Source organism: Falco naumanni, chromosome 5, assembly GCF_017639655.2.
Source record: "Falco naumanni isolate bFalNau1 chromosome 5, bFalNau1.pat, whole genome shotgun sequence".
Taxonomy (NCBI): domain Eukaryota; kingdom Metazoa; phylum Chordata; class Aves; order Falconiformes; family Falconidae; genus Falco; species Falco naumanni.
Genome location: NC_054058.1, coordinates 24,008,356 through 24,034,173, shown reverse-complemented (window position 1 = coordinate 24,034,173; position 25,818 = coordinate 24,008,356). Strand labels below are relative to the sequence as shown.

Here is a 25,818-nt window from a genome sequence, read left to right as displayed (position 1 = left end):
TTTCTACCTATTCCCCATGGAGTGGCAGTGAGCACACCTCTCCACATCACAGCGCAGTCTGAAGAGATCATTGAAAGCAAAGCTGGAGGCTATTCTGTATTGCAGTCAAGTTTGTCTGTCTGGATGGCACCTATCACAGGGAACCATACTTAGCAGGATTGCTCCATGCCAGTCAGTGTGGATTGGCAGCTCCTGGCAAGAACTGTGAGAAACTTCCACACATTCAGGTGACCTGATGAAGACATGGGAGCTGAGGAGAAACAGGCCATAATCACCCTCCCAGTGCTACTAACAAATAGTCACCCGGGTGCCTTCGGGCTGTTGGTAAGGTCGGGGAGAAAAGAGGAAAGCAGTGATTCAGTCTGAGGTAAGGATGATGCTACAAGCTCAGGTGAGAGGGAGAAAACTGGAGTAACCCCCTGTCTGCTTGTTCCAAAGTATACTGATCGTTAACGAGCCTTTTTGCTCTGGTGGTAAAGAGTATGCTGCAGGAGTGGGAAGATCTGAGGTCCATGAAACAATGAGTGGCCCTGGCATGCAGCACAACTGTAGAGTCCTCAGAGAGATCATGGCTAATAGTTTTATTCCTACTCATGTGTAAACAACCTGTGTAACTGTAGCATCCCAGCAATGAAATAGAACATAAGGTCAAGCAATGCTGCACACCTTGTATAGTTAGATGTTGCTTCACAATGCTGATGAGCTACCCAGACCTGTGCACACCTTCCCACCAGCAGCACTCTGCCTGCAAAGCCAAGCAGTGCCTGCTGCATGGCTGCAGCTGGCTTTCTCAGTCATATGCTGCCATTCACTGTGGAGATACAAGTCTTCCCCTCCACCTGTTCATCCCTCCGTTGAGCATGTCTGCCTCATTAGCTCATCCTCTGCTTGCCTCTCTTTCGGTCTGCCTTCCCTGGCTTCTTTCTTTGATTATCCATATGCTGTTCTCAGAAGGAGCTTTCCCCAAGATTTAATTTATGGGCCTGCTGCACAACAAAAAAGCATAACAAAGTCTCAAGATTACATCCTGTAGAGTGCTAACCAAGATTTACCTTGCCATTCACAACCTGTTTGCATGGCAGCTGGTCCAATGGTTAAATAAAACTCATGATTCAAATGGAAGAAGGTGCCAGAGCAGCAGAGCAGCTCTGCCCATACTGTCCTTTTGCATTCCTCATTCCCTGTTTCCGAAATACTCTCATTTTCCCTCTTGAGCCAGCAGCCAAGCTGGCACACTCAGATTTCTACTTGAAGTCCCCTAAAAATTTTACTTAAAAAACAACTTCCAGGCAAATGAAAATGAACAAAAAGCCCAAACCAAGGGCAGCCTGCTTATGACACTGGACCTGACAAAAGAGGCAGTTCAAGTGCATCAGCAAAAGAGTGATTCTCGCAAACCTGAGCTACCAAGGTCCTCAGCAAGCTAGCGGAAGGCAAGGAAGGGGTCTGATTTGGGGGAGGGGGGCAGGTTGCAGGAGCCCATGGGAGAGCACAGAGGGAAGCCTGACAGCAGCAGTGGGCTGGATCTGGGTGCTCACCACACACCTGTACTGGCAGGCTGTGTCAGGGAGGGCAGGGCACGCCTCTGTCACTGCATGGATGTAACTGCACCCGACACTTGTGCTGGACGTACGGCTGAGCACGCTCCCCCCGCCGCACACTGAATTCAGTGGGTGCAAACACTCCTCTCTTCCACCCATTCCCCTCATCCCATCTACCCCCTACCAGCACTCCTAAAGTTTTCCCGGAACCCCCAAGGAAACAGACACCGGCTTGTGCTGCATTCAAGCAAGGAAGCATTACAGCAGCCTGTGTGCTCAGCTGGTGGGGATGCCCACTGTGGCCGGGCAGGATGCGGCCAGCCTGTGGGGGCACCTCCCCCCGCTGCCTCAGGAGCACCAGTGGAAAGGAGGTGCCTTGCTCCCAAGCCCCTTGCTTTCTTCCCCGCTGCCTCCACTTTGCTGCAGCCACTCACCTCACCCCTATACAAAACCCAGGGCTCTTCCCTTCTCCTCCTCGCGCCTGCCTCTCCGGCTTTATTGTCATCAGCCATACCAGGCAGGGGAGAGATGGAGGGAGGGGAGGAGGTGTTTGGCTCAGTGCCTCCTGTCATAACCTGTGCCTGACCAATCTGCCTCCCGAGGGGCTGTGAGGAGCTCCCCCGGCTCTGGCATCTCCTCACCCCTCCTTGAGCCCTTCGGCTCCCGGCACCAGAGAGGGATGGTGGCAAGGGGGAGAGGAGGGAGAGAGAAGGACTAACAGAAACTGCCCTTTCTCCAGGATGGGTTAAGAAAAATGAAAACCTCCTGAGCTCTGTCCTCTGGGTGTTTCGGAGCAGATCTTGCCTGCCTGACGGGGTGACTCCTCTGCACTGTCTGTGCGCGCTCCTGTGCGTGTGCTGCTGCCATCGCAGATGTACCCCCAGCTGTCACTTCGCTGCGCGCAGTCGCTCCCTCTCCCGCCTCTCTCTCTCTTTCCCTCTCCCTCTATTTATTATTTACGGAGGATTATAGTCCCTTTCCCACGCTGCCATCTCACTGCACGGCTCCTCTGCCCTGCACACAGGGCAAGCGGCTGGCTAAGAGGGGCTCCTGCCAGCTAGGGTCCACCAAGAGCCCAGCTGGCAACGGAGGGACTTTCTGCTGGATTTGTTTTGGGATTGTACTGGGTTTGCTGGAAGAGCTGCTGTTCTCACAGGAGGGTCCATCCCAGCCCGAGAGAGGTAAGTAAAGACTTCTCTCTTTTGTATTTTCCCCACTCCCCAGCTATGCAAGACCAGTGGAGCTGCCCCCCAGGAACCGGCTTCCCCAGGGAGGAAAGCGGGGGTCAGGGGCTGCACCGCCTGCCAGACAGCAGTGCAGGAGTCCTGGCTGTGCGAGGCTGACGGGCAGCGATCTTCCCAATAAGGCAGAATGACAGCCCTGCCGCAGAGGCTGCTGGTACTGGTTCCAGTCCAGTTTCAGTGTGGGCAGTTGGGAGCAGCTTCTCCCAGCTGTGAATGGCACCAGCATTTTTCACTGCAGCACAGGCAGCTCAGGTGCAGCTTTGAGGCTAAGTGCTCGCTGCTGTGGTCACTGGGTACCGGCCAGCTCCTGGGGAGCTGTGGCTCTTGTCCCCTCCTTGGTGCCGTGAGAAGGGCCAGCATGCGAGGTGCCACTCACCTGACCTGTGGTGGCTTTGCTGGGTATCAATTTGGTCTTAGCTGTCTTAAAGAACAACCTAAAATGGAGAAGCGAGGACCAAAATTGAGCAGGTCCAGCACTCAATACACCGCTTTAGTACGCCCCCCATATATATGTGTAAGAATGTGTGTGTGTGTGCGTGCACATGCATGTACAATTTCACACACAAAGCTCACAGACACGACCACAGGACATTAAGCAAAGGATGCCATATCACAAGTAGAGCCAAAAATAAGTCCCAAGTTGCTTCCAGCATCCTTGCAGGCTGAGCCTGCGATTTCTGAACTTTTGGGCAGAAGGCACAGGGCTGAGGGTGGGAGTAAAATGCAGCACAGAGAAACTTCCTCACCTTTTCTGCCACTGCCTGGGAGGAAAGGGGGAGAATGAGGTCCCGAATGAGCTGATGTGAAGTCCCCTATGGATAGGGGTATATATGTAAGTGTTAGTGTGTATTTCTGTGTGCGCGCATATGTACGTGTATGCATATATACACATGCACAGACATGTGCACACATACATCCCACACAGGGTATTCTGCTCCCCCCTTCTCCCTCTGCTTGCCCAGTTTCTTACTGACACTGCATCTCATGCTAATTAAGAGAGACATGTAAAATCAGAGCTCTCCTGGACTGGGGAGAGAGGATGCTTGGAGCTGTTGCTCCAACCAGGTCACGACCGAGCCAGGGCCCAGGACTGCCGTGTGGACTGTCAGGTAGCCTGAATGTGCCACATCCAGTGCATCCCTGATAGCAACAGTAATGCGCAGGGTACGGCACTGCTCTGCTGCTGGTGCCTGATCTGCCACCCAAGGACGGAGGGAGAAACTCAGATCTCATTTTGGAAAGGGCTGGAACAGCTGCTATTGCAGGGTTTAAAGAAGGAAACCCTTAAGAGACAGAGGGACCCTTAAGGGCACACAGGGACTTGTCACGAAGCAGGGGACATTTCTAGCAGTGAGGAGGAGGGGGTGCCTTCCAGAATTGCGGACCATTTTTCTTCTGAGCTTTGTTGCTCAGGTCTGTTGGGGGGCGGGGTGTATGTGGATCTTCCTCTAACTGCTGTGGGCAAACAACATTTGCAAGGGAATTATTCCACATGAGTGAAAGGCTTGGGGGAGTTGACTCCCTGTCAGACATCTGTGCAGTCTCTGTTAGTGTATCTTGCCCACTTGGAGGAATTATGGTAAATCTTGAGCAAAGAGGCTGTTTGTAAAGAGAAAGGGGGGAAGCCTTCTTACGTAATTTTTATACCAGATCATAGCTTCACCCTTGCCTCCAGCAAAGTGAATGCCACACGCTAGCAAGGTGCACTGCCCATTCAGGTACAAACTACTCTGGCTTGCTGCCCTTCCTCTGGTTTTTCTAAGCCTGATGCAGAAAGGATTTTCTAGGCTTTTCAGCACCACAAAAGTCTGATGAAGGCAGACCTGCATCTTGGTGCAGCAGGGAGGGCCAGTAGCAGCACAGGGTCATGAGGATACCTGGGCCGGAGCATCCAGAGAGCAGCACAGGCTGGAACAGGATGGGTAAAGCCTCAAGCCTGCAGGAGAGCATTACTGGGCAGTTCTTCAGTGACTCTTCAGCACTTGCCTGTTGCTGATTCAAAAGAGACCAAACAGTTTCCTTCACTTGCCATGTATGGTTACAAGCATCTGCTTACAGTGCTTGACATCTATCCCAGCTCTGGGTGGCTCAAGCCATCATTCAAGCGGCCATACTGGGACACTCCTGCCAGCTAGGTAATGCTCCAGATTAGCACACCATGAAACACACTCCAGTTCTCAGCGGAAAGGAGCTGGAACTGGAGTCCTGGGCTGTTTTTGTCCCTACTGCATCAAAATACCTTGTAACACACATCTTATTCCTGCCATGGCTGTACCAAAATGCTGGCTCACAAACATGCTTTGTGTGGCTGAGGGTTTCCTAATAGCAAGATGTATTTCTTCCCATAAACCAGTTCAATTCCAGGCTGGAGAGATGGAAATAAAAGTTGCTTCATTTGCGAGGGGTGGGATTATGTGAAATACAGTTTTATTCACATTGCAAAAGCAAGCAGTTGAAAGTTAGGAAACGCTGGGATCGGGGGCAGCGTGCCATCTGCACCAGGTTGCAGTCCTGACTGGTAGGATCACATGCTGTATTTTCATAAGCTGCCCCATTCAGGGCACTGGCTACACAGTGCTCAGGGAGTGAAGCAGGGGGCTATTATTTTTTTTGGTACTGCAAAGCGTGTGCCTGTTTTATTTGTTTACTGCCTGACATCTAAGCCCTGCAGGCAATACATCATTATTCATTGTCTTGTGGTGTTCTGAAGATGTTTGCTGCTATAGTTGCCTTGTAGGTGATGATAGAGAATTTATGCTCCTGATGAGGCAAGACAGACTGGTTATTTTTCTTGCTTTTGAAGGGAAAAGAGACTTCCCTTTTAGTCGCATGGGGAAAGCACGGCAGGTGCAGAACCAGAGCTTGGGGCCTCTTGGCTCTCGGTGGCATTGAGTCCTCGAGACTGTACTAGTTTGCTGGCTAAGCTGCCAGCATTTTGGAAAACAGCTGTGAGTGCTCAGCAGTTCTGCAAAATGGCCTCTAGGGTCTCATGTTGGGCACCCGCAAAATTAGGAATGTACAGACTGCGGCCACCTGCCAAAACTGTGGTTTAATATTTAATGCTGACCATATAAAAATAGTCTTATTTATTACAACATCCTCATTGTCAGCTTGAGTATCATGTGTCATTTGCATTGAGTATTGGGCAGGGTCCTGTGAAAAAAAGAAATAGCACTTGCTCAGGTAAGCAAAGGCTGTGTTATCATGTGTACGTGCAAGTGGTTGAATTAAGGTTGTGCAGGTATTAACTCACATTTAAGTGCTTGGCTTTGCAAGCCAAAGGGCATAATTTATCACAGGGCAACTTTTTAAAAAAACAAGAATGACACTTGGTTCTTTTTTATGAATGGGAAAGCAAGAGACTTTCTATTAATTTTACATTGCAATGCCCCACACCCGTCACAGAGAGGACTAAGACTTAAGTTTACAGCAGGGCCATACAAGTCCGAACTGCACGACTGCAAGCAAAGGATATTACTTTGAAGCCAGGCCCTGCTACCATGCTCCTCCTCATTCCAAGGAGGCTGGGAAGTTAGGAAGCTTGATTCCCCATGGACCATGCTCTCACATGAGGAATATAAAAGTAGGACCACATCCTGAGTCTGGAGACAACCTGTTAGAGGCCACTTGACTTAGCACTCATCACTTGGGCTGTCTTTCCACTCCTGGTGAGGCTCTCTGCTGCTGGTGCTCCCCAAAGCAGGGTGTGCTGCTGCTGCATTTCTGCTGCAACGTATCTGTATGGGGGCAGAGGGGCTGAAGGTTGGGCCCTGCTCTCCACACCACTCACTTTTAGTGATTTTGATGGGATGTGAATGTTGCCATGAATGTATCTCTTCTGCGCCTGCAAACCCTCCAGAAAACTAAAGTAAAATTTGAAGACCTTCCTCAGCCTCAGCAAGCTCTGTAGAGTGGGGCTGTGATCTGTGTGCTAACCCAGATGCATCCAAGGATCCTGGCTGGAGCTCTGGGTTGTGAGAGCTGTCACCACATCTTGTTGAGCTATGGGCAATGTTCCCAGCTTATAAAGTGTGTAAGTGTGTCCCAGAGATCCTCAGGCATCACTGGAGCTGCAGGCAGCAGTCTGGACCCCATGCAGTTCATGTGGACTTTGCAGGGATGCCCCTCTTGGATGCTCTGGGAAGGTGATAGGGGGGTGACAGGGGAGCAGAATTAAGAGTTCCAAGGTCTCTCTAAGAGGCAGCACCACCGACCTCATGCCACAGTGGCCACCAAGTGAAACAGATCTATGCAACTCACTAAGGCAGAACAAGGTCTCCTTCAGAGTTCATTACAAATGCACCATGTATGAACAATGAGAGTCAGCCCTTCCTTGGGAGGTTTGCCAGGAGCCGTGTGCACGCTGGGTCACCAATCCCCTTACGATAAGAGCAGAGAGGATTTTTACTGCTGGCATCTTGTGCTCTGCCCCACTGCTGTGGACACATGGATGGTCCCTGCCCCTGTGGACATGCCCAGGGCACAGGCTTGTGAGGTGAGACAGTAGTGAAGTTCTTCCCTTGTCCCACCGTGTTTTCTACCTTCTTTCTCTCCTGCTCCAACTGCCAAAGTGGCAAGCCCATACCCTTGCAGCCAGTGGTCTCATTCTGAGAGGCTGGCAGCCAGGAAAGCACAGCCAAGGTGCTGGGTGAGGAAGAGGAGGGACTCTCTCACGCAGCAGCTTAGGTGGCAGCAGTTTTCTATCACAATGGCTTCTCCACCAGAGGCAAAAGTAACAAGAGTCAAGTACGAGGAAAGCTAGTGAGCTTGGGGTTCCAGCATATTTCAGAACACAGACTATGAAAAAAGGCAAAGCCACTTCTTGGGCTAATGAACACATGAATGATGGCAAACAAGCAGGTGTGGGACATTTTGTGTGCACAGGATCACCCAGGCTTGCAGAAGTTCACCTGATTCTAGGAATAAGGAAGCACAAGGAGAAAGGCTTATGGCTGAAGTGCCTTGGCCCCTGTAAGATATAACAGGGGCTTCTTGGTATTAATCTGGAAGCCCCTTGATTTGGCAGTTGAGCTGTACTGTTTGCTAGACATCTGGCTTAGCATTCCAGGGACAGACCTGTGAACTGAGATCCTACACTGATAAAAAACCTTACATTTTCCTATCTTGCTGCTAAACTGATGCCCCTCCATTGACTACTCTGTGCGTGTAAATGTATCTCTCATCTCAGACAGGCTGGCACCTTCCCTCTTATGGATCTGCCGCATCTTTTGCCCCCAGTAAGTGACCCACGGAAGGCACTGGGTCATCTCAAAATTTCTGAGCCCTTATAGAATCTTTCACAAATACATACCCTCCTTCTTCAACACTATCCAAATAAAACCAAGAAAGATAATACTTTGGGACTGAGAGCACCATTCGACTAAGAATTGTGGAAAATACCTGTGTGTGGGGTGGGGAGTGGAACGAGGACCACAGAACCGGGATTCTCCCACCAAGCTGCCTTCCCTGCCTGGAGCCTCTCCCTGGGGTGTGCCACCCACCCACACCCCCAGGGTACACTCGCCAGGAAGGGGGAAGTGGCATTTTAAATGCCAGTGAGCTGAAGGATGCTCGTGGAGTGTAAAGGAGGAACTGCAAGCAGAAGCCTGCCTCCCTCAGACCTGCTGGGTCAGGAGTGGCCGCAGTCCTGTCAAGGGACTGAGTGCAAGGATTAAGGGCTTGAGCTACTACTGACCATGGGATTAACCCCTGCAGGAAATTAAAGTTGTAGAGAAGGCTCTTCACTCCACAGCTGAGAGAAAAAGAAAAACTGGGATCTGGATTAGAACTGGCAGGGCTGGTGACAAGCCACCACCCACAGCCAACTGTTCCTGGCTGGATCAGAAAATGTTATCTCAGCCTTCATGTAGAACCCCCCTCCACATCTCACTCAGTTACCAATTTTTGCCAACAGTGTGAGAAGAACAAAAACATCACTCTGTGGCAAGAAAAAGAGGAGGAAACTGGGCAGCCAGCTCACGTGTCCCTCCTCTGAGCCTCTCTCCCACTCTCTCACCCGCTTCCCTTCTCAGCTGCCTCCGTTTTGCACGGAGGAAACATTCACGTGGTCTGTCGCGTTCAATAATACTCGGAGAAGATGCTGGCACACACATGGCTGGATTTCTTCCTGTCAACTGCCCCCTCAGCTCTCCTCCTCCTGCTGCTCTGGGCCTCCTCCATATGCCACACTCTTGCTGTGCTGGGACTTTCCTGTCACTCCTGTGTTGGATATCCCAGTCTCCCCACCTGCTTCCACAGCTTCCTAAGGAATCCCACTTCTCCACAGCAGCCTGGGTGTTTCCCATCAGTGTTACATGCCCTGGCTTCCCTTTGGATGTTTTGTGCTTTCTCAGAGGGTTTGATGAGGCCTGATGCCCTTGGTATTTCCAGCCCCTCCAACATCTCCCAGTCTCATTACTGTGCATTGGTCAGGGAGGGTTGGGATGTAAATAACGTTTCCTGGTTAAGGAACGGGGTGAGGAATCAAGAAAACTGGCTCCTCTCCCGATTTTGCCACAGTCCTGTCAGGAAACACTGGGAAAGCCCGGCCAAAACTCCTTTATTCTGTGTAACTTTGATAAGCCCTACAAATCATTTCTGCAGGACAGGAGAGTATTTACAAGCCCAAGTGATCCAGTGCGAGCACTGCACTTGGCAGCTTCGAGAATCCTGAGTGGGGAACTGATGTGGTCTCATGATGGAGTATCAAAAGCTAGGCAGCTGAAATTCCAGCCAGCAAAGCTCAGCAGCCATTTTTACCTGTAACATAGTTTACCCCTCCATAAAATGGGGATAAAGCTGATCTTTCTTGGAGGGGCTTCAGGAGGAAACATTTTTTAATGCAAATCACCTTTGTGTTTCAGAGGTGCCTACACATTGTCATTCCAAAGATCAGAAGCTTTTTGACCTCTTCACATTCCAGAGAATAGGGCGAGGTTTTTATTCACACCAAGTCAGGAATGTGGCAGAGTCCTTTACAATACTGAGTGGGTTTTGCGCACTTTCTACTTACTTTACTGCTTTCTGTATGAGATGTTCTGCCGAGCTGTGATTGATCACTGCAAGTCAGATGGCACCATTTCTTCTGCAGCTGGGTGTCTAGTATGAATTTAAAATATGCTTTCCATTGATTGTGACAGCACAACACTAATGAATCCTGAACACATGTGTTAATAAATCAGTAAGTGGTGGAAATGAAGCCCCCAGCTATTTAGCTTAGCAGCTCACTGGGGCAGTGATGCAGACCGTACGTTTCTACAGTGCTGCTGAGCCTGGCTGCCACCTCTGGGTGCTTTTCCAGTCCAAATAGAAAATAAATGAGGAACTGCTGCTGAGACAATGTGACTTCTTGTGGTCAATCATTTACAAGACTAAATCAGGTCTGTCGGGGGACTAAGAATGGGCATCATCTCCGTGCCATCTAAACCCACTTGTGGCACTGTCAGCAGCACGATTCCCCACTAGGACTCATCAGCCAGGTTACTTTATGAACTTGCAGCTGCTGTGGTCAGGCTACATGGGTGATGTGTTTCCTGCCCTCCCTGACTCTTGCCCCACAAAGACTGATGAAGGACCATACACAGAACAACATGCTTTAGTCACTGGATGCTAGGGTACCACTGTTCCCCTCTGTTATGGAGTGATGGTAATAAAAGAAGAACCTTAAAAGCAACAAGGAAAGGGGAGGCAAAAAAGATAATCTCCTTCAAGTGTCCTCCATTCCCTCCCTTACCTTCCTACTTTTCTGATAAAGGCTGAAGCAATTCAGTATTGGAAAGGGGAAAGGGACTTTGCCATCGCTCGTCAAGGAGAATGTGGGGGAGGGATGAATATCTGTGTGTATCTCCTGATAATTTATCCCTGGCATCTGTTGCAGCCTCTGCTACCTACCCTTTTGTAATATAGGTCACCCACATGCCCTGCCAATGCTCATAAGCCAGGCTTTTAACAGAGTCTGATCCCTGAGCCGTGATCCAAGGGTTAGTGCAAAGGACTAGGAAAGAGAATGAGAGACAGAAGTTGCTGGGCTCTATTTCTGGCAGTGGTTCATTCTAGTTACACGGTCACCTGTCTCTCTAGCCTCAGTGTCCCCATCTGGAAAATGGGATAGTTTTATTTACCTACCTAGAGCAGAAGCACTACTGGCTATGACCTCAGCCTTACTTCTGGGGGTCATTAAACACAAAATAACATCACCTACAACTATGGTAAGAGCCATTCATGGAGCAGATGAAAAGCTTTTGATAGAAGGGACCACAGAATTGGGAAGTGTTACTAAAACAGTATGCGGATGCAGTAAACTGAAACCCTCCCCACCCTCACAGCATGCTCCTTGGGACCCTACTCATGAAAGCTAAAGCTTTAGAGTGATACTGCAAACATTACTGGTGTCTGGGCAGGGAGAAGGGAAGCACAAAACGGATAGAAAGCCTGCTGTAGCTTTTATGCCCTGGCAAGTGATGCAGAGTCATTACAATCTCCTGAGCATCCCCCCACAGCAGTAAAGTTCCCTGTTCAAGCTAATTAGGGGAATCCTCATTAGAGAGTCCTCTAGAGTCTGACAGCAGGCCAAATGTCCAAGTGGCACTTCAGCTCAGTGTATTTTTGGCCACTGAAGCCCATGGGCCAGAAATGGATGATTTCATTCTGTTGCTTTGAGCTGAAACTAAAAAAGTTGTCTTTTACTGTCCTATATCAAACAGCAAGAAGAAAAGGCCATCACCAGCCCCACAGGCTACTCTGTTCATTTCTCCTGAATCTGGAAAAGGGATTCAACTCCAGGCACGTGGAAGAAAGCTCTGGACACTGTGTCCCATGGATCACAGGGCATTCGGCTGACAACTTGCTCCAGGGAGAAGGAACCATCTAGTAAGCCCAGAAGAAAGCCTGGTTTGTGGAGCCCTTGGGTGACTTCAGAGCATTCAAAGCTCCAGCAATGCTGATCAGCCTTGAGCCCCCAAACCCAGGCAATGCCATGCTAGTTCAGAATTGACAGCATGGTGCCTCTCCTCTTGCACTGGGGGCATATGGGGACACTCTTAGGTCTGACAGAGTCCTCGCTGCTGGAGAAGTCCCTGGTTGTCAGGCTGAAAACAGCCAGACTGATTTGGTGGTGCTCTGGAGAGCCTTGAGGTGTGGGCAGGTGCTAGTTGCCCCAGGACTACGGGGTTCCCAGTGCCGTGTTGGCAGTGAGCACAGCTGGCCTGGTGCTCTGTAGAGCAGAAGGTGTCTCTTGGGCCACAGTGAAACAGCTAATTAAGTCAGAATTCAAGACAAGTCAGAGAAAACCTTTAAAAAAGACACTCTCAAAAATCCTTTCTGCCTCCTTGCTGTCTCTTGGCTGCAGAATATTAATCGCTAAAGGTCTAACATTCATGGGCAATAGATGCGTGGGAGAAACTGGGTTTTTCTGGTTCCTTGGAATTAAAATTTCTCTATAAACATACTCCCTCATGGTATAAATGCAGCAGCTCATTGCCCCTTGCACTTCAGCAGTCAGGAACCTATTCCAAATCCACTGCTCTGCCACCTGAGCATATGTTATACTTGAAGAAGCAGGCAATTTTGTGCAAGACATGGATGTTGATAAATATGGGTTACAGAAGAGTCCCTGGTACATGTGCAAGCGCAGCTCTGTGCACATATTTGTAAATGTGAGCTAGATTGGCAACTATATCTGCATACGTACATGAAGATATCCACTTTTAAGTCTTAGAAACGTGTATAAGTGCATGAAGGGTGGCTGCTATCTATGGGGCAGGGAGTGGTGTGTTTATGTGACATGCTTTTAAAATAACCTTGGGTTTATCAAGGCGCCTCCATCTTTGTGCATGTTGCAGCACAGGAGACAGCACTAAAGCCTGAACAGGTGTTAATCACTATGCACTGTAATAAATTCTAAACATAGGGAAAGGGCTTATTTATACATGGCTGCTCCTCCCACCCTGCACTCTGTACTTGATTCTTGGTGCTGCCTGAGAGAAAGAGGCGCCCGTGAGGTACCAGAAACGAATGCAAAAGCTAGACTTGCCCTGCCAGAGCAGAAGGAGCTAGGGGTAGAAACCCTGACCTCGTCACCGTCCTCGCACCCGGGTATGCTGGTCCTGCTCTCAGCCCCCAACTGTTGCCTGGGGATGGCGTGGCTGAATTGCACAGAGCAGTGAGCAGGCTGGGGGACACAAGCCCACGGCCTGAGAGGGGGCCTGGGCTGAGGGGTGATCGCAGAGGGAACCCATATCACGAAGCACCCAAGGAAGCTGGTTTGTTGTTTTTTTTTTTGAAAAAAAGCTTAGCCCCCCTGATTGGAGCTGAGCCAGCTGATACAGATGGGGTGTTACAAAACAGAGCCAAAAGGCAAGAACACAAGGAACAGAGCTATCTATAACCCTGACAAAGTTAGATGGAGTGAAGGTGGGGAAAAGGGAAAGAGAGCGTGGCAGGCAGCCCCTGATACTGAGAGCAAGGACGCGATTGTTCGGCAATGGGATTTGGAGCTGATTGACTCCCGCTATCCAGCAGGCAGATAAGGCTCTGTGGCTGTCAGCTTAACTCTGCCGTTTATTCCTGTGCTGTAGGGAGTTAAATAGAGCACACGGAAAGCCTGCTGCCGGGGAGTGAAAGTCAAGGAGGGAGAGGGAAGGAAGAGGCTGTAATCGGGCACTGCCCAGGGAGTCGGGTGGAAGAGGCTGTGGGCAGAGACCTCCAGGTAAGTGCTTGCGAGTTTTCATCCTCCTTGTCGGTACTGAAAGCTGGGGACAGGAGACTTCAGGGGGTGGCATTTAGGATTGAGGCATTGATATGGGGGATGCTGGAAGTGTCCTCAGTCAGGGCAAGTGCAAGCACTGAATGGGGACAGCTATTTGTTGCAGCTTCTCCTTCACCAGGGACTGCAGGGTAAGGGCTCCAGCTTGTTTTGGGGAGTGAGGGGTTGCAGTGGGTGAAGGTTGGATTGGTTTTGGTGCCGTGAGAGGTATTCATCTATTTGGTGCATTGGCATTTGGGTAAATGATCTAAATAGCCTTGCAAAATGTACTAGTCCAGGCACTGAACCTGCTCATCTCTTTCATTGAGATGCTACTTTAAATATTTGCTGGTGGTTTACATTCCCATATAAAACAAATCAGTCATGGGAGCCTGGGGGAGGGGAAGCAGCTGGCACGTGTGTGGGGAGAGTGTCCTGGTGGGAGTGCAGCGCCCAGCTAAAATAATGGCCGTGGATGTTGTCAGAGCCCCTCAGAAGAGATGGAGGATGGTTTATTTCTGTACCCTGGTTGAAATGTGTCCATTTACTTGCCTCCGTGACTGCGGTGGCACGTCAGAGAGCAAGCAGGAGACAGGAGGGTCTGTGGTGTTTCCCCTTTTTCTGCTTGCCTGTATCCAAATGGGAAGTGGGAGGGAAGTTGGAACCTGTTGTCAGTCACTTATTGTCAGGGGAGAGTTTATGGTCTTTGGGTTTCTAATTAGACTGAGCATTTTTCCTTCTTCTAATTAAGATGTAATTCCTCTCTTTTCAACACTCCCACTCAGTCTCCCCCGCCCCAGGTCCTCCCTTCTCCTCTGAGGCTTGCTCGCTCTTCAGCTCCTATAGTTGCTGCAGTGTGAAATCCCTGAGCTGAAGCCGTGCTCTGCTAAGCCCTGCTCTAGCCACCACATCCATTTTACCTTAAAAGAGAAAGGACGCACTGGTAGGGCAGGGAGAAGCAGCTTGGTAGCTGCTGGTGGCCAGAATTCAGTGAGCTTGAGCTGTGTGTCAGGGAGAGGATGCACAGGTGGTACCAGCCTGCGTGGAGGCAAAAGGGCATGAGCTGGAGCCTGCTGTCCTGGCAGGGTCACCTCAGCAATTCATCAGGTTAACCTTGAGCTGAGGCTAATGTAGCTACTGTAGCAGGCTACTCAAGCATAGGCTTGTCTCTTCAGCACTTGGGTGAATCAGGTCTTATTTCTGCACTGCGATGTTCAAAGCGAATTAACATTGTGCCTTTGTCGTGCTGCGCCTCTTGAAAAACCCTCCACCTCTCCTCCAAAACTAAGCTGGTGCAAGGCAAAACTCTAGTTGGGGAGGGGAAAGGACAACACTGAGCCCAGCCCTGTGTTCAGTGCCCCGGGAACAGAATCCCACTCGCTTTGCTCTGCTCTCCCCCTCCAGGATCTGGCAGGCAGGCTACAAGGTCATTCCTCCTCCCTTTGGGACCGTGTGCCAGGCTGGCTGGTGGATGTGAACACACGCTGGAGAAGACAACAATGCTGCCTACAACTGCTGGCCACCAGTGGAGGAGCAGGTTCCTCATGAGATGGCAAGAGGCTTGTCGTAAGTAATGCCTACTCAGGTACTAAGTACAATGATCCTGTTTGTCGAGGGAGTGGAAAGAAAATAGGTCACATCAGGGTTAAGAATAGGGGAGAGGGACAGCTAAGAATGGAGATGTTTGAACTAATTCCTGATTCCTTTAGAGGCCAGGCTAGCTGGGAGGGAGAGCGAGACTCTAAAGCTGAAGATGGGCTTAAAGTGGGACAGCAAGTGATGATTGCTTCTGAATTCCAGTGGGCCTGGCAGGTGAGAAACAGCAAGACAGATACCACTGCACAAAGATTCACCCCAAACATTTCCCAGATTGGCATCCTGTAAGCTGCAGGCTCCTCTCCGTGGCAGGGGTTTATACATAGGTTGCTGAGCAAGGCTCCAGCCTTTCACAGCAGCAGTCACAACAGATCTTAGAAGGGATGCAGGATGCAAATGCAGAATTCTCCTACTGGGCATTGCCACATGTAGTGAAAATCAAGGAGTAAATAAAGACGATCTCTTTTAAATTAAATTGTAGAAGTTCAGCCTGTGCATCTTCCCAGTGGACTGGGGCATCTGCTACAGTATTCCTGAGTGCAGAGCAGAGAACTGCTGGGGTGATGTGGGCTTCAGGGAATGTACCTGCACTTCAGAGAAGCATCTGGGGACTGCAGCAGAGGAAAGGGAGCACTTGGGAGAGTGTCCATAACTACTGCATGCCTTGGCACCAAGCAGGTCTGTAGCTTCCCATGTTCCTGTCCCCCTGATCCAATTTGGGGCTGCCACTATAAGAAGCTGGGGGAATTATTTCCTTCTCCAGAAAACAGGTATCTTTGTAATCGGAATCTTTGTAATCCATCCTCACAGACTATAGTGCTGTATAAATTATTTATAATGAATGCTACTGAGTCTTGACTTAATCTGATATACCTGGCTCAGCTTTCTTCCATCTACTAGAGTCACCAAACACCCCACAAAGTAACTTCATCATCCCTTAACATAAAAACACATACTACCCATCCTTCTGTAGGGCTGCAAGACAGCTTCAAGTTCTGTCTACTGTTTCCCTGCCTCTCTTCCCTGTAGAGCTGCATCATAACCAGTGTGATGAATTCCTTGGCCTCAGCTCACATCCTACTGGATGCACCTCTTGTAGGGACTGGAAATGAAATCAGACCTTCTCCTCTGTACGATTTTAGTAAAATATTTTCAAGGGCATAAAGCAATATACGGGTAACAGGACATTTTTGGCACATCCTACGCTGCTGCAGAATTTTGGCATACATCCAGTTCCTGAACATAACCACGGCCAGCTGCCTGGGACTTTGTTTATACCAGCTACTGCCAGCACACATACTGGTGGAACTCCACAGTGACCTAGTCAGGGCCGGTGGCGGGGTAGGCATTTTGAGAGATAAGCCCTGAACAGAATGCCACCTGTATAGCATTACACAGAGTCTGCTCTTGCCTTTCTTGGTGTACAATGCAGCTAAGTGTTATCATCACAGCTGTCAATCTATTATTAATACTGTACTTTTGTTAAGCATCCTGGAAAAGACAGGGTCACTCGAGTGACTCACAGCTTGCTCTCTTCCCCACTCTGGCTCCCATTCTTTTAATTCTCTCCCTACAACAAGACCACGATGTATTCTGAATGGAATTAAATATCAGCCAGACAGACAGTACCTGCACTGCACCAGTCCACAGGCTATGATCTGCTTTCACGGAAATCTCTGCTGTTGACCCCAACCATTGCATGACCAGAAAGCACAGAGATTCTCAGGGTAAAGATCTCTCCTGTATTTCACCATAAGGATCCATAATTATCATTAAAACAGCACACAGATTGGCACAGCCTGGGCTGATTTACACCTGAGATCCCATCTGTAGGACAGAAAAAAATTCTTGAAGGAATTGTTAAAGATGGATGGAATATAAAAGAGCAGGGACACTCCCTCTGAACACTTATCCCTTGGTCCTTAATGAAGTCATATAGCTTAGGATCCAAACTGTGTAGTTCTCCTTAGGCTACCAGTCCACAAACCTGCCAATTCTCACAAGGATCGCTGGGAACACAAAAAGGCCCTATGCAGGATGACAACGTTTGAGTATGAAGGCAGCAATGCTGACAGAAGCCAAGTTGATATAAAAAAATGGGTTATGGGTTAGACTAAACTCTGGAGAGAGTGGTGTGAGGGAAGACGGGAAGAGCATGGCTGACTGCAGAGCTGTTCCAGGCAGAGCTTTTCCAGAGCAAGGATCTCCACCGGCTCTTTCTCCTGTAGCAGTACTTTCACAATTAAGAAACAAAACACCTGCTTGTTGGTTCTTTGGAAAAAAGCAGGACAGAAGAACCTGATTTCCAGTCCAGGAAAAAACAGTGAGACAATAAATGCATCCATCTTAGCTATAGCTCACCCCTAGAAAGACTCTACCAAGCCCAAGTGACTGCCTTCTCTGAAGAAAAGAAAGGGAAAGGACAGGCCATGACATACAAAGTTGCTTCATTTTTAGTCAAATGCTCAAACTTGTCACCTTAAAAAACAGTGAGGGAGCAGAATTTGCTTCCCACATTGAAGAAACTAATCTCAATTCCACAAAAGGAATTAAGATGAAGGATGCAAATGTTTTACATAGTCTGCTTAAACATAACTCCCACTTCTCTAATGACAGGAGGCACAAAGCTTACTTTCCAGTTGCTGGTACTTCTTTGTCACAGAAATGAGAGTTCTAAAAGCCACTGGCTCCCAGTGGGCGTTGGTAACAAGTGCCTTGATGCCACTCACAAGATCTGGACCCATGTCTGGAATGGTGATCCACAACAGCTCTAAAAAATGCTGGTTTGTGGATTATCCAGCTTTACCTTTGAGACACTGCAGGAGCAAGGGAGTATATGCTAACACCTTTCCTAACATCCCTTTCTTCAACTACCAACCTGCAATTTTTATCCTCATTTCACTTGCTATGGGCAATTTTCTTCACAGGAGATACTTGTGGGGCTATTGCTGTTGGATTTGGAAACAATTCTGAAAGCAATGGCAAGTACCAGGCGTTGAGTGGTTTAGGGTCTCATTGTTACTTTTTAACAGCTTTCTTGGTCATCCCTTTGTAATGTAATCTAATTCATAAAAAAGTCTCCTGCCACAAGGCCCATGCAACACACCGTGGGTACGGAAAGCAGATGATACCCTGATTTAAAGGCTAATCAGACCTGAGTCTAATCTATCACAAAGATTAGGATTCAAACTGCAGGAGCACCACTGAAATATAGGCTGTAGGTTGTTTTTTCATTTTTCTTTAACACTTTTCATTAACATGTCTATTTCTGAAAAAATAGAGCTTCTTAAATATATACCTGTCCCTCCTCTCTCAACCCTGACTGTTTAGAAAGACCTGTCCTTTACCAGAGGTGACACCTCCCACTGCTCTCTGCTCCATCCTCCTCTGACAGATTCCAGTGCTCTAGTATCTGGTGGCAAAGTCCTCTGGGATGCACTGTTCCAACTTCCTCGTGAAACTGGAAGGATATTTACTTGCTTGCTCATGAAGAAAACAGGCTATGAGGAAAGCGATGCTGCCAGGGTGCAGGCCTGCAGTAAAGGGATGTAGCTGTAAGGAAGTTTGTTACACTGCAGGGCGTTGCAGCAGAGTCTCCTGCTCTGAGGGTCACGTTGTAGCCATAGCTGTGCTCAAGGCAGAGATGGGTGAGGATGGGAAAGCACTGCTCTAACACACGTACTCTCTCTCCCCTGTTTTTTACCTACCAGTCCTTGGCTGTTGGCTGTCGCTATGCGCCGCTGAGTCCTTCTTTGCTTGTCCTTCCTCCTGCAAGTGTAACAGTGGCAACTTGGAAGTGGACTGTAGTGGCTTGGGCCTCTCTTCCATCCCCTCAGACATCCCCACAAACACCAGGACCTTCCTCTTTCTCAACAACAAACTCAGCATCCTGCCCGGAGCAGTGTTTTCCAACCTCTCTGCCCTACAGAGGCTGGATCTATCCAACAACTTCTTGGACCAGCTCCCTCAGAACATCTTCAGCGACCTGGGGAACCTCACAGAGCTCCAGCTGAGGAACAATAGCATCCGGGCCTTGGACAAGGACCTGCTACAACACACAGCTCTGCTGCGCCAGCTGGATCTCTCCATCAATGGCCTGGCCCAGATACCCTCGGGCATCTTTGATGACCTGCCTGCTCTCCGCTCCCTCTCTCTCAGGTCCAACCGCCTGCAGAGCCTGGACAGGGTGACCTTTGAACCGCTAACCAGCCTGCAGCAACTCCAGGTTGGGGATAACCCCTGGGAATGTGACTGCAATCTCCGAGACTTCAAGCACTGGATGGAGTGGTTCTCCTACAGAGGTAGGTGCTTGCGCAGCGGGAGCCAAGTGCAGAAGTACTGGTCTTCCATGGAAAGGCGAAGGCAGGCAGGGAAGAAACTTGAGCAGATACCTCTGGCAGGTCAGGCTGACCTGAATGCCTGACCTTAGGCGTGAGCAGCATGAGGACCACGCTACGATGCTAAAAGACAAGTTTAGCTCCACCACACCTTCATATAGCAACACTGCCAGGCTGAGAAGTCCTCTGCAGCCCCAGATCTCCTATTTCCTTGTTTTGTTTCTAATCTGAAAGATTACTTTTTTTTTCTTAGGAGAGGAAAGAACTCAAATAACACCAAAATTTTAGGATTATGAGTTCCTCTCACCCTTTCTGCCTAAAGAGAAGAAATGCTTTTGATGCTTGAAAATAACCATCCCATTCTCTCTCTTAAGCCAGGAGAACTAAAAGCCAGACTTGGCTGTAAAGCATCAGGTCTGCTTTCAACAAAAGAAACATAGGGAACAGTGCCACTTAGGAAAATACTGAAACTAATACTGGCAAGCCCAAACTAAAGTCCAAATTTACAAGCCAGGCCCCAAATCAAACTGGCTATAAAATCATCATTTCAAACCAAGCAGTTTTTGACAAGTTTGTATTTTCAGCTTTTCCCTGAAATATGGAAGGCTGGAAAGGTACATATCACCTAGCAGGAATGCCGACAGGATGACACGCTTTGAGGAGCTGAGACTCCAAGAAAGATGGCACATTTTACAGGAATGACGACTGAAGGCCTGACCTTCTGTCACTGGAGCCAATGAGTAGGAAAGGGTCTCAAATCATGCAGATAGCAACCGTCAGCTGTCACATCCCTGCTGATCACAGCCATGCCGCAAAGCGATTATCTGCGTCTATGGCTAGCTACACTGCAGTCTGAAATATGCATTTATGTGAGCAGAATCAAACAAGCATATGAGTGCCACTTTCCTCCTTTTTTTTCTTTTGGTTTTTTTTTTTTTTTTTTTTTTTTTTGTTTTTTTTTTTTTTGTTTGTTTTTTTGTTTTTTTTCTTTTTTGACTTTCATATCACATAGTCTATGGAAAGCACATGGAGTTAATTTTGCTTTTATTTCCCCTTCCAAAGAAATTGCCCTAACTTGCTCAAGCATTTGTTTCAACATCTGGCATTATCTTCAAAGAAGGGGGATGGATTTGTTGTTAGAAGATGGGACTGTGTGTCTTTTGCTGTTTTGAGAAGATAAAGCCTGGTCCTATCTTTTTGTTTAAATTTCTCCTTTTCTAAAACGGTTCTGCTGACACTTATATAACTCTCTAAACAGTATGAGGCTGACTTAATAGATGGTTTCCAAGGGCTTTCATGTCTTGGCCTCAAAGATGTCTATGCAGATACTATGCACCATGAGCTCTACTGTCAAATCCAACCTAGGCAGAAGCATACCAACCAGCTGCCGTGGTTGAAGCTGTTCCAGCTATAGAGGGCTAAGGCATGCAAAATGTCTCCAAGTTAGGCAAAACAATCATTTTAATGGATACTATGTGTGCTCCTTCTGCCTGATGCATGGAGGCACAGTCATTCCTCCTGCCCTCCACCTCTGACAAGCACTGAGGATCTGGCAGGCTCTCTTGAATACTCTCTCTACTCAGCAATGCATTCACACAAGAAGGACTGGATTTTATGGCCCCAATGCTGTAATAAAGCAATTCCCCACTTGATAACCATAGTGCTGCTATGCCTAACTTCTATAGGGCAAACATTTAGCAGAGTGAATGGAGTCATAGGAACTTATCCCACCAAAGGATCTAGCTCTGCTGTCAGGGTGAAACTGTGGTTCACTCCTATTATCTCTGTTGGGACAGGTGGGAAAATCGACCAGCTGGCATGCACCCTGCCCAAGGAGCTGAAAGGGAAGGATATGCGAATGGTGCCCATGGAGATGTTTAACTACTGCTCCCAGCTGGATGATGAGAACAGCTCTACAGTGCTGGACAATACCGGCCCACCCTGCACTAAAGGAAGCCCAACTCCTTCCAAATCTAAATCAGGACCAGAAACAGAAGTGGAGCCCAGTGTGGGATGCCCTCAGAAACAGCGATATAGGCCTGTGAGCGTGCGCCGGGCTATTGGCACTGTGATCATCGCAGGGGTGGTTTGTGGCATTGTTTGCATCATGATGGTGGTAGCAGCTGCTTACGGTTGCATCTATGCCTCCCTTATGGCCAAGTACCACCGGGAGCTAAAGAAAAGGCAGCCACTCATGGGTGACACAGAAGGTGAACATGAAGAACAAAAACAAATCTCTTCTGTGGCATGAAACTCTTCTAGGAAGGAAGGGACAGCAATGAACAGAGGTACCTGAGAGCAGTCAAGCATGGGGTCCTCCCAAAATACATCTTCCCAGACAGACAGACAGACTGTGCTATCGCTCCACTCACCCAAGTAGTGCAACATGCTTCTGGGGGGTCAGGGAATTTCTGTTCCCCTGCCCCAGCCCCATTTTGTGCCCTTTCACCCTTGGGCCCTCCCAGACAAATAAAGTAGAGTCAGACCTCGAGTGCTTGCTGTGCCTCATGCCCTTGCACAGAGCTTCCCTCGCATGCCTGCTGTGGAGGCAGCTGGCACCTTCTGGGAACCTGTGTCATCCTCTCAGCTTCAGTCCTGAGTCATCCTGTATCCTGTCAAGGGCTCTCTGCAAACAGAGAGCAGCTCTGTGAAAACTTATGTGAGGAGCAGGACATCGGAAGCGTCCTTGCCTCACCGTTAGGGCCACTGCTGTTGTGTGACAGTAAGTTGCCGCCCATCTTACAAGTCAGTGCTGCCGAGAGCACATCAGAAGGGAGGGAAGGTCCCTAGGGGATGACAACAGTCAGGGGGAGATTTCCCTTCTCACTGTTAAAGGTGGAAAGATACCTGTATCACTCTAACACACTGTCAGGGAGCATAGTGTCCTTCTTTTTGCTCCTGGCCAAATCTGCAAGCTGACACACATCATCTGCTATAGGTTCACAAATACAAAGCTGTCCTGTACACACACACACTGACTCATTCTGATCCCAACACACACAGAGTCAGCCCCAGCTCCAGATATCCCACCTGAGCATGCACAGCCACACGTGCCCATATCAACCTGCCCTCTGCGTGCAGCCATGAATACATTCAGCCACTTTACCTTACTCTTATCATAACAGTGCATAGAACTTCCTGCTTCAGACAAAATACACGCGCCCTGCCACCGAGGAGCCAACAAAAACATCTCAGCCATAGTGCAGAGTCAGTGGAAACAGTCAGGAGAAGGTGGATAGAAGCAAAGTTATTAAGGTTACAGCATGAGTCTGGAAATAAGTACACAGCATGAAAAAAATAATGTGTGTTCTTGTTATCTATTTTATGTTTTCTATGATAAATGGAGAGGGTAAGGATATAAAGCTTCCCTTTGGAAATGTTTGATTAGCAGAGCAGAACTGGGTCATCAGCAAAGACCAGAGGAGGTGGCTTACCAGCCTCAGTAGTGCAAGCCATGCTGAGGAGTAGTGCGAGCCTAGGGGAAGGCGGCAGGAGAAGACACACAACCCAAGAGCTGGCATGGCTGGCAGAGGAGCAAACATGGTGTATGGAATAGGTTATGCGGCTGGGGTGACTGAAGAGAGGGGGCACAATCTGGAGGGTCATGAGGTGCAGGCTGAAACCTGGACCACAGTGTGGCACAGGTGGGAGAGTCCAGGAAGGGTCTGGCATGGTGAGCAGCACAGCCTGCATACACGCCCTTCACAATCACTGCTGTGTTCACTGCCATCCACAGCTGCACGAGTGTGCCCACACACACTACTGTGCACACTGCCACTGTCACATAGGGTGACTTCCCCCAACCAGGTTTTAAAGTCCTCAGACTGCAGTGCCTCCTATTAGTCTTAGCTCCTTCCAACCTGACAGGGAGGAAAAAAAAAAGAGTGAGAGGGGGAAAAAAAATGAAAGGATCTCATCATACGGACTCATTTTGTATCACTGGAAGTGGGATAAAACACTGTCTCCAGGGGAGAGCACACATTGCCATGGTAACCTGCTCTAACCCGTCACAGTGGGTATTCCTGGGCGAGGAAGACAACACCAAAGGTCGTGCATCTGCAGTGCCTGTGGATGGTGTGATCCCTGCCATCAGGAAACAAGCTGGCAGCCAGCCCAGCTTTGCAGGGTGTTTCGCTAGCAACCTGTGTTCAGAGCCCAGCACGCACTGCAGCGGACCCTGCCAGGGCATGTCACCTCTTCCTTCTGCTCCAGCTGGATTCCAATGCCTTCGGACGTCTCACAGCCCTCCTGCTCGCTACCGCTGGATCCCTGTGGAAGCAATGCATGCTGGCTCCTCACCCCCTTCTGGTCCCAGACAGGTGGTTGTACTGACCCGTGGGCACACAATGCCAAGTCTTTAATCAAAGCCTTGAATGGCAAAATCCTTCCTGGCCTATCCAGGGCCACTAGAGGCAAAGAGACAGGATGCTCTGGACTGTTTCAGCATGACTTCCCTTTGACACAGGGATGCACAGGACAGGGAAGGATGTTCTTCAGGAAGCAGAAGACCAGGCTGCCCTGGAAGAAGGACTGGGAGAAGCAGTCCACCCACAAGTGTGTGCACACATTGCATCCCCACTCCTAGCACACTGCTTGTAGGGAAGAGGAGGAGGGGGGCTGGCAAGATGTGAGGAGGAAGGACTCTTCCCCCATGCACTGTCTAGCCACTCCAAGCATCCCATCTGCTGCAACCATAGCCTGCTCTGAAGGGCAGAACTCTGAAGGGCAGCACTGCAGACTCCATCTGTGTGTTACTGCTGCTCCACATTCCCAGCAAGCCAGGACTAGATTCTGCCTGCTGGATCCAAACCTCTCCCCAACCTCCCTCTCAGGGGAACTTCTCCCTTTATCATACTGGACTCCGCAATCATACTTGAAATGGGACTTGAGTCAGAGTGGTATATTTATAGATCTATATTTTACTTGCATCAAATAATGGTGAAATATTGCACAAAACAAATGGGATCTATATATGCGTGTGTGTGTGTGTGTGTGTGTGTGTGTGAGTGAGCAAGAGAGTGAGAGAGAGACTTTTTAAGGAGATAGACTAGAAGTAAAATGAGTGGGAGGGAGGCAGGGGACAACGCAAGGGTTGGAGGGTGTGAAATCCTCCTTTCCCTGTACCTTCCCTGTGACCTCCTCCTGCTCTGATCAATTTTTCTTTGTTGCTATTATTTTCTATATCTTGTGTTGTGGGGCTGATAATGACCTTGCCCATCCTTTCCTTTTTGGTTTCATTTATAAGGCAGAAAGTCTGGATTCATTTCAACCCTAGCCAAGGGACTGCTATGTTTAGAAACCCACCCAGGAAAGGAGAAAACAGAAAAGGGGAGGAAAGAGAGTTGCTGAGAAACATGAAGGCTGGCTGCTATGGGAAGTCCCACCAGAAAGCAAATACTGTGCTTGGAAGGACAAGGCCCTGTCCTCTTTCATGCAGAGCATAGTAACAGGGTTCACTGGGAAATGCCCTCTTTATACCACTGCTTGCAAACAGGCTATTAGTCCGTTCCCTAGCACACCTGGAAAACAGGCTGCCCTAGTGTGACTGAGCTGCTGTGCTGTCCATAGGCACTCTAAGGAACATGGTACCCAGCATGGTCAGAAATTCAGCTCTCCTGTGGCATACTGGATACACGAGACCCAGTGCTCCTCATGTGCCCGGGCAATGGGTCCCTCTGGTGTGTGGGAACAGGGTCTCCCTTAAGGTATAGCTAGGCATGGGGGGAATCCCCCTGAATGCACCCTTTGCTGCAGGCAGGTCTACCAATGCTGCATGCAGGTGCCTGCCCTCAGGAAATGGTCTTCTGGGGCAGACAGGTCCAACATGTGCCAGGGCAATGTAGGGGCTGGCAGGGCCACCAGAAACACCCCTTCTGCTCCCCCCGCTTCCCTTCCCCACACACCCACCTGTGGTACAGGCAGGCGTATTTCTTGCAGGGAACAGATGGCACTTGTAATTCCTTTTTCTTTTCCTTACTGTTTGAGGGAGAGCAACAAGATTTTCTAAAATGATTGAATGGAGGTTTCTTTGGCATGAGACAGAAAATTTTTAAAGGTATATTATATTTCTGGCTTGTTGTTACAGAAGAATAATAAAGAATGTATTTTCCTATGCTCCTTCTTGTTTAAATGAGATCTCTAATAGCAACCTTCCCTCTGTCTCCTACCCCCTGCAAAAGCAAACACTGCAGGGATACAGCTGGCCAAAGGAAAAAGCCCCTAAATTCCCACATACGTGTGCTTGCCTGTACATAGTGTTTGAACTTGGAGTGAGCATGCACGGACATACACACACTTAGACTGTATCAGTGTAAATCCTAGAGTAAATACTGCAGTGGGCATGCACGGACATACACACA

General features: G+C 49.0%; 2 protein-coding genes across 6 annotated transcripts in view; one reads left to right on the top strand and one right to left on the bottom strand.

Moving 5' to 3' along the window:
* CACNA2D4 (calcium voltage-gated channel auxiliary subunit alpha2delta 4) overlaps positions 1–25,818 on the bottom strand; it is a 140,424-nt gene that overhangs the window by 36,837 nt on the left and 77,769 nt on the right. The gene's annotated exons all lie outside the window — the stretch shown is intronic.
* Positions 1,965–21,950, top strand: LRTM2 (leucine rich repeats and transmembrane domains 2). Of its 2 annotated transcripts, XM_040596521.1 has the most exons (6): positions 1,965–2,722; positions 11,488–11,653; positions 13,360–13,490; positions 14,931–15,092; positions 18,833–19,423; positions 21,256–21,950. In XM_040596521.1, the coding sequence occupies exons 4-6, from the start codon at positions 15,026–15,028 to the stop codon at positions 21,708–21,710; spliced, it is 1,113 nt and encodes a 370-aa protein (XP_040452455.1). In that variant the 5' UTR covers positions 1,965–2,722; positions 11,488–11,653; positions 13,360–13,490; positions 14,931–15,025; the 3' UTR covers positions 21,711–21,950. The 2 variants fall into 2 exon arrangements, with proteins under 2 accessions (XP_040452455.1, XP_040452456.1); XM_040596522.1 differs by lacking the exon at positions 11,488–11,653.

Coding starts and splice junctions, on each gene's coding strand:
- LRTM2 (XM_040596522.1), top strand. CDS start 15,026: ATGCTGCCTACAACTGCTGGCCACCAGTGGAGGAGCAGGTTCCTCATG. Junction 15,093..18,832: donor GAGATGGCAAGAGGCTTGTC/GTAAGTAATGCC, acceptor TTTACCTACCAG/TCCTTGGCTGTTGGCTGTCG. Junction 19,424..21,255: donor GGAGTGGTTCTCCTACAGAG/GTAGGTGCTTGC, acceptor CTGTTGGGACAG/GTGGGAAAATCGACCAGCTG.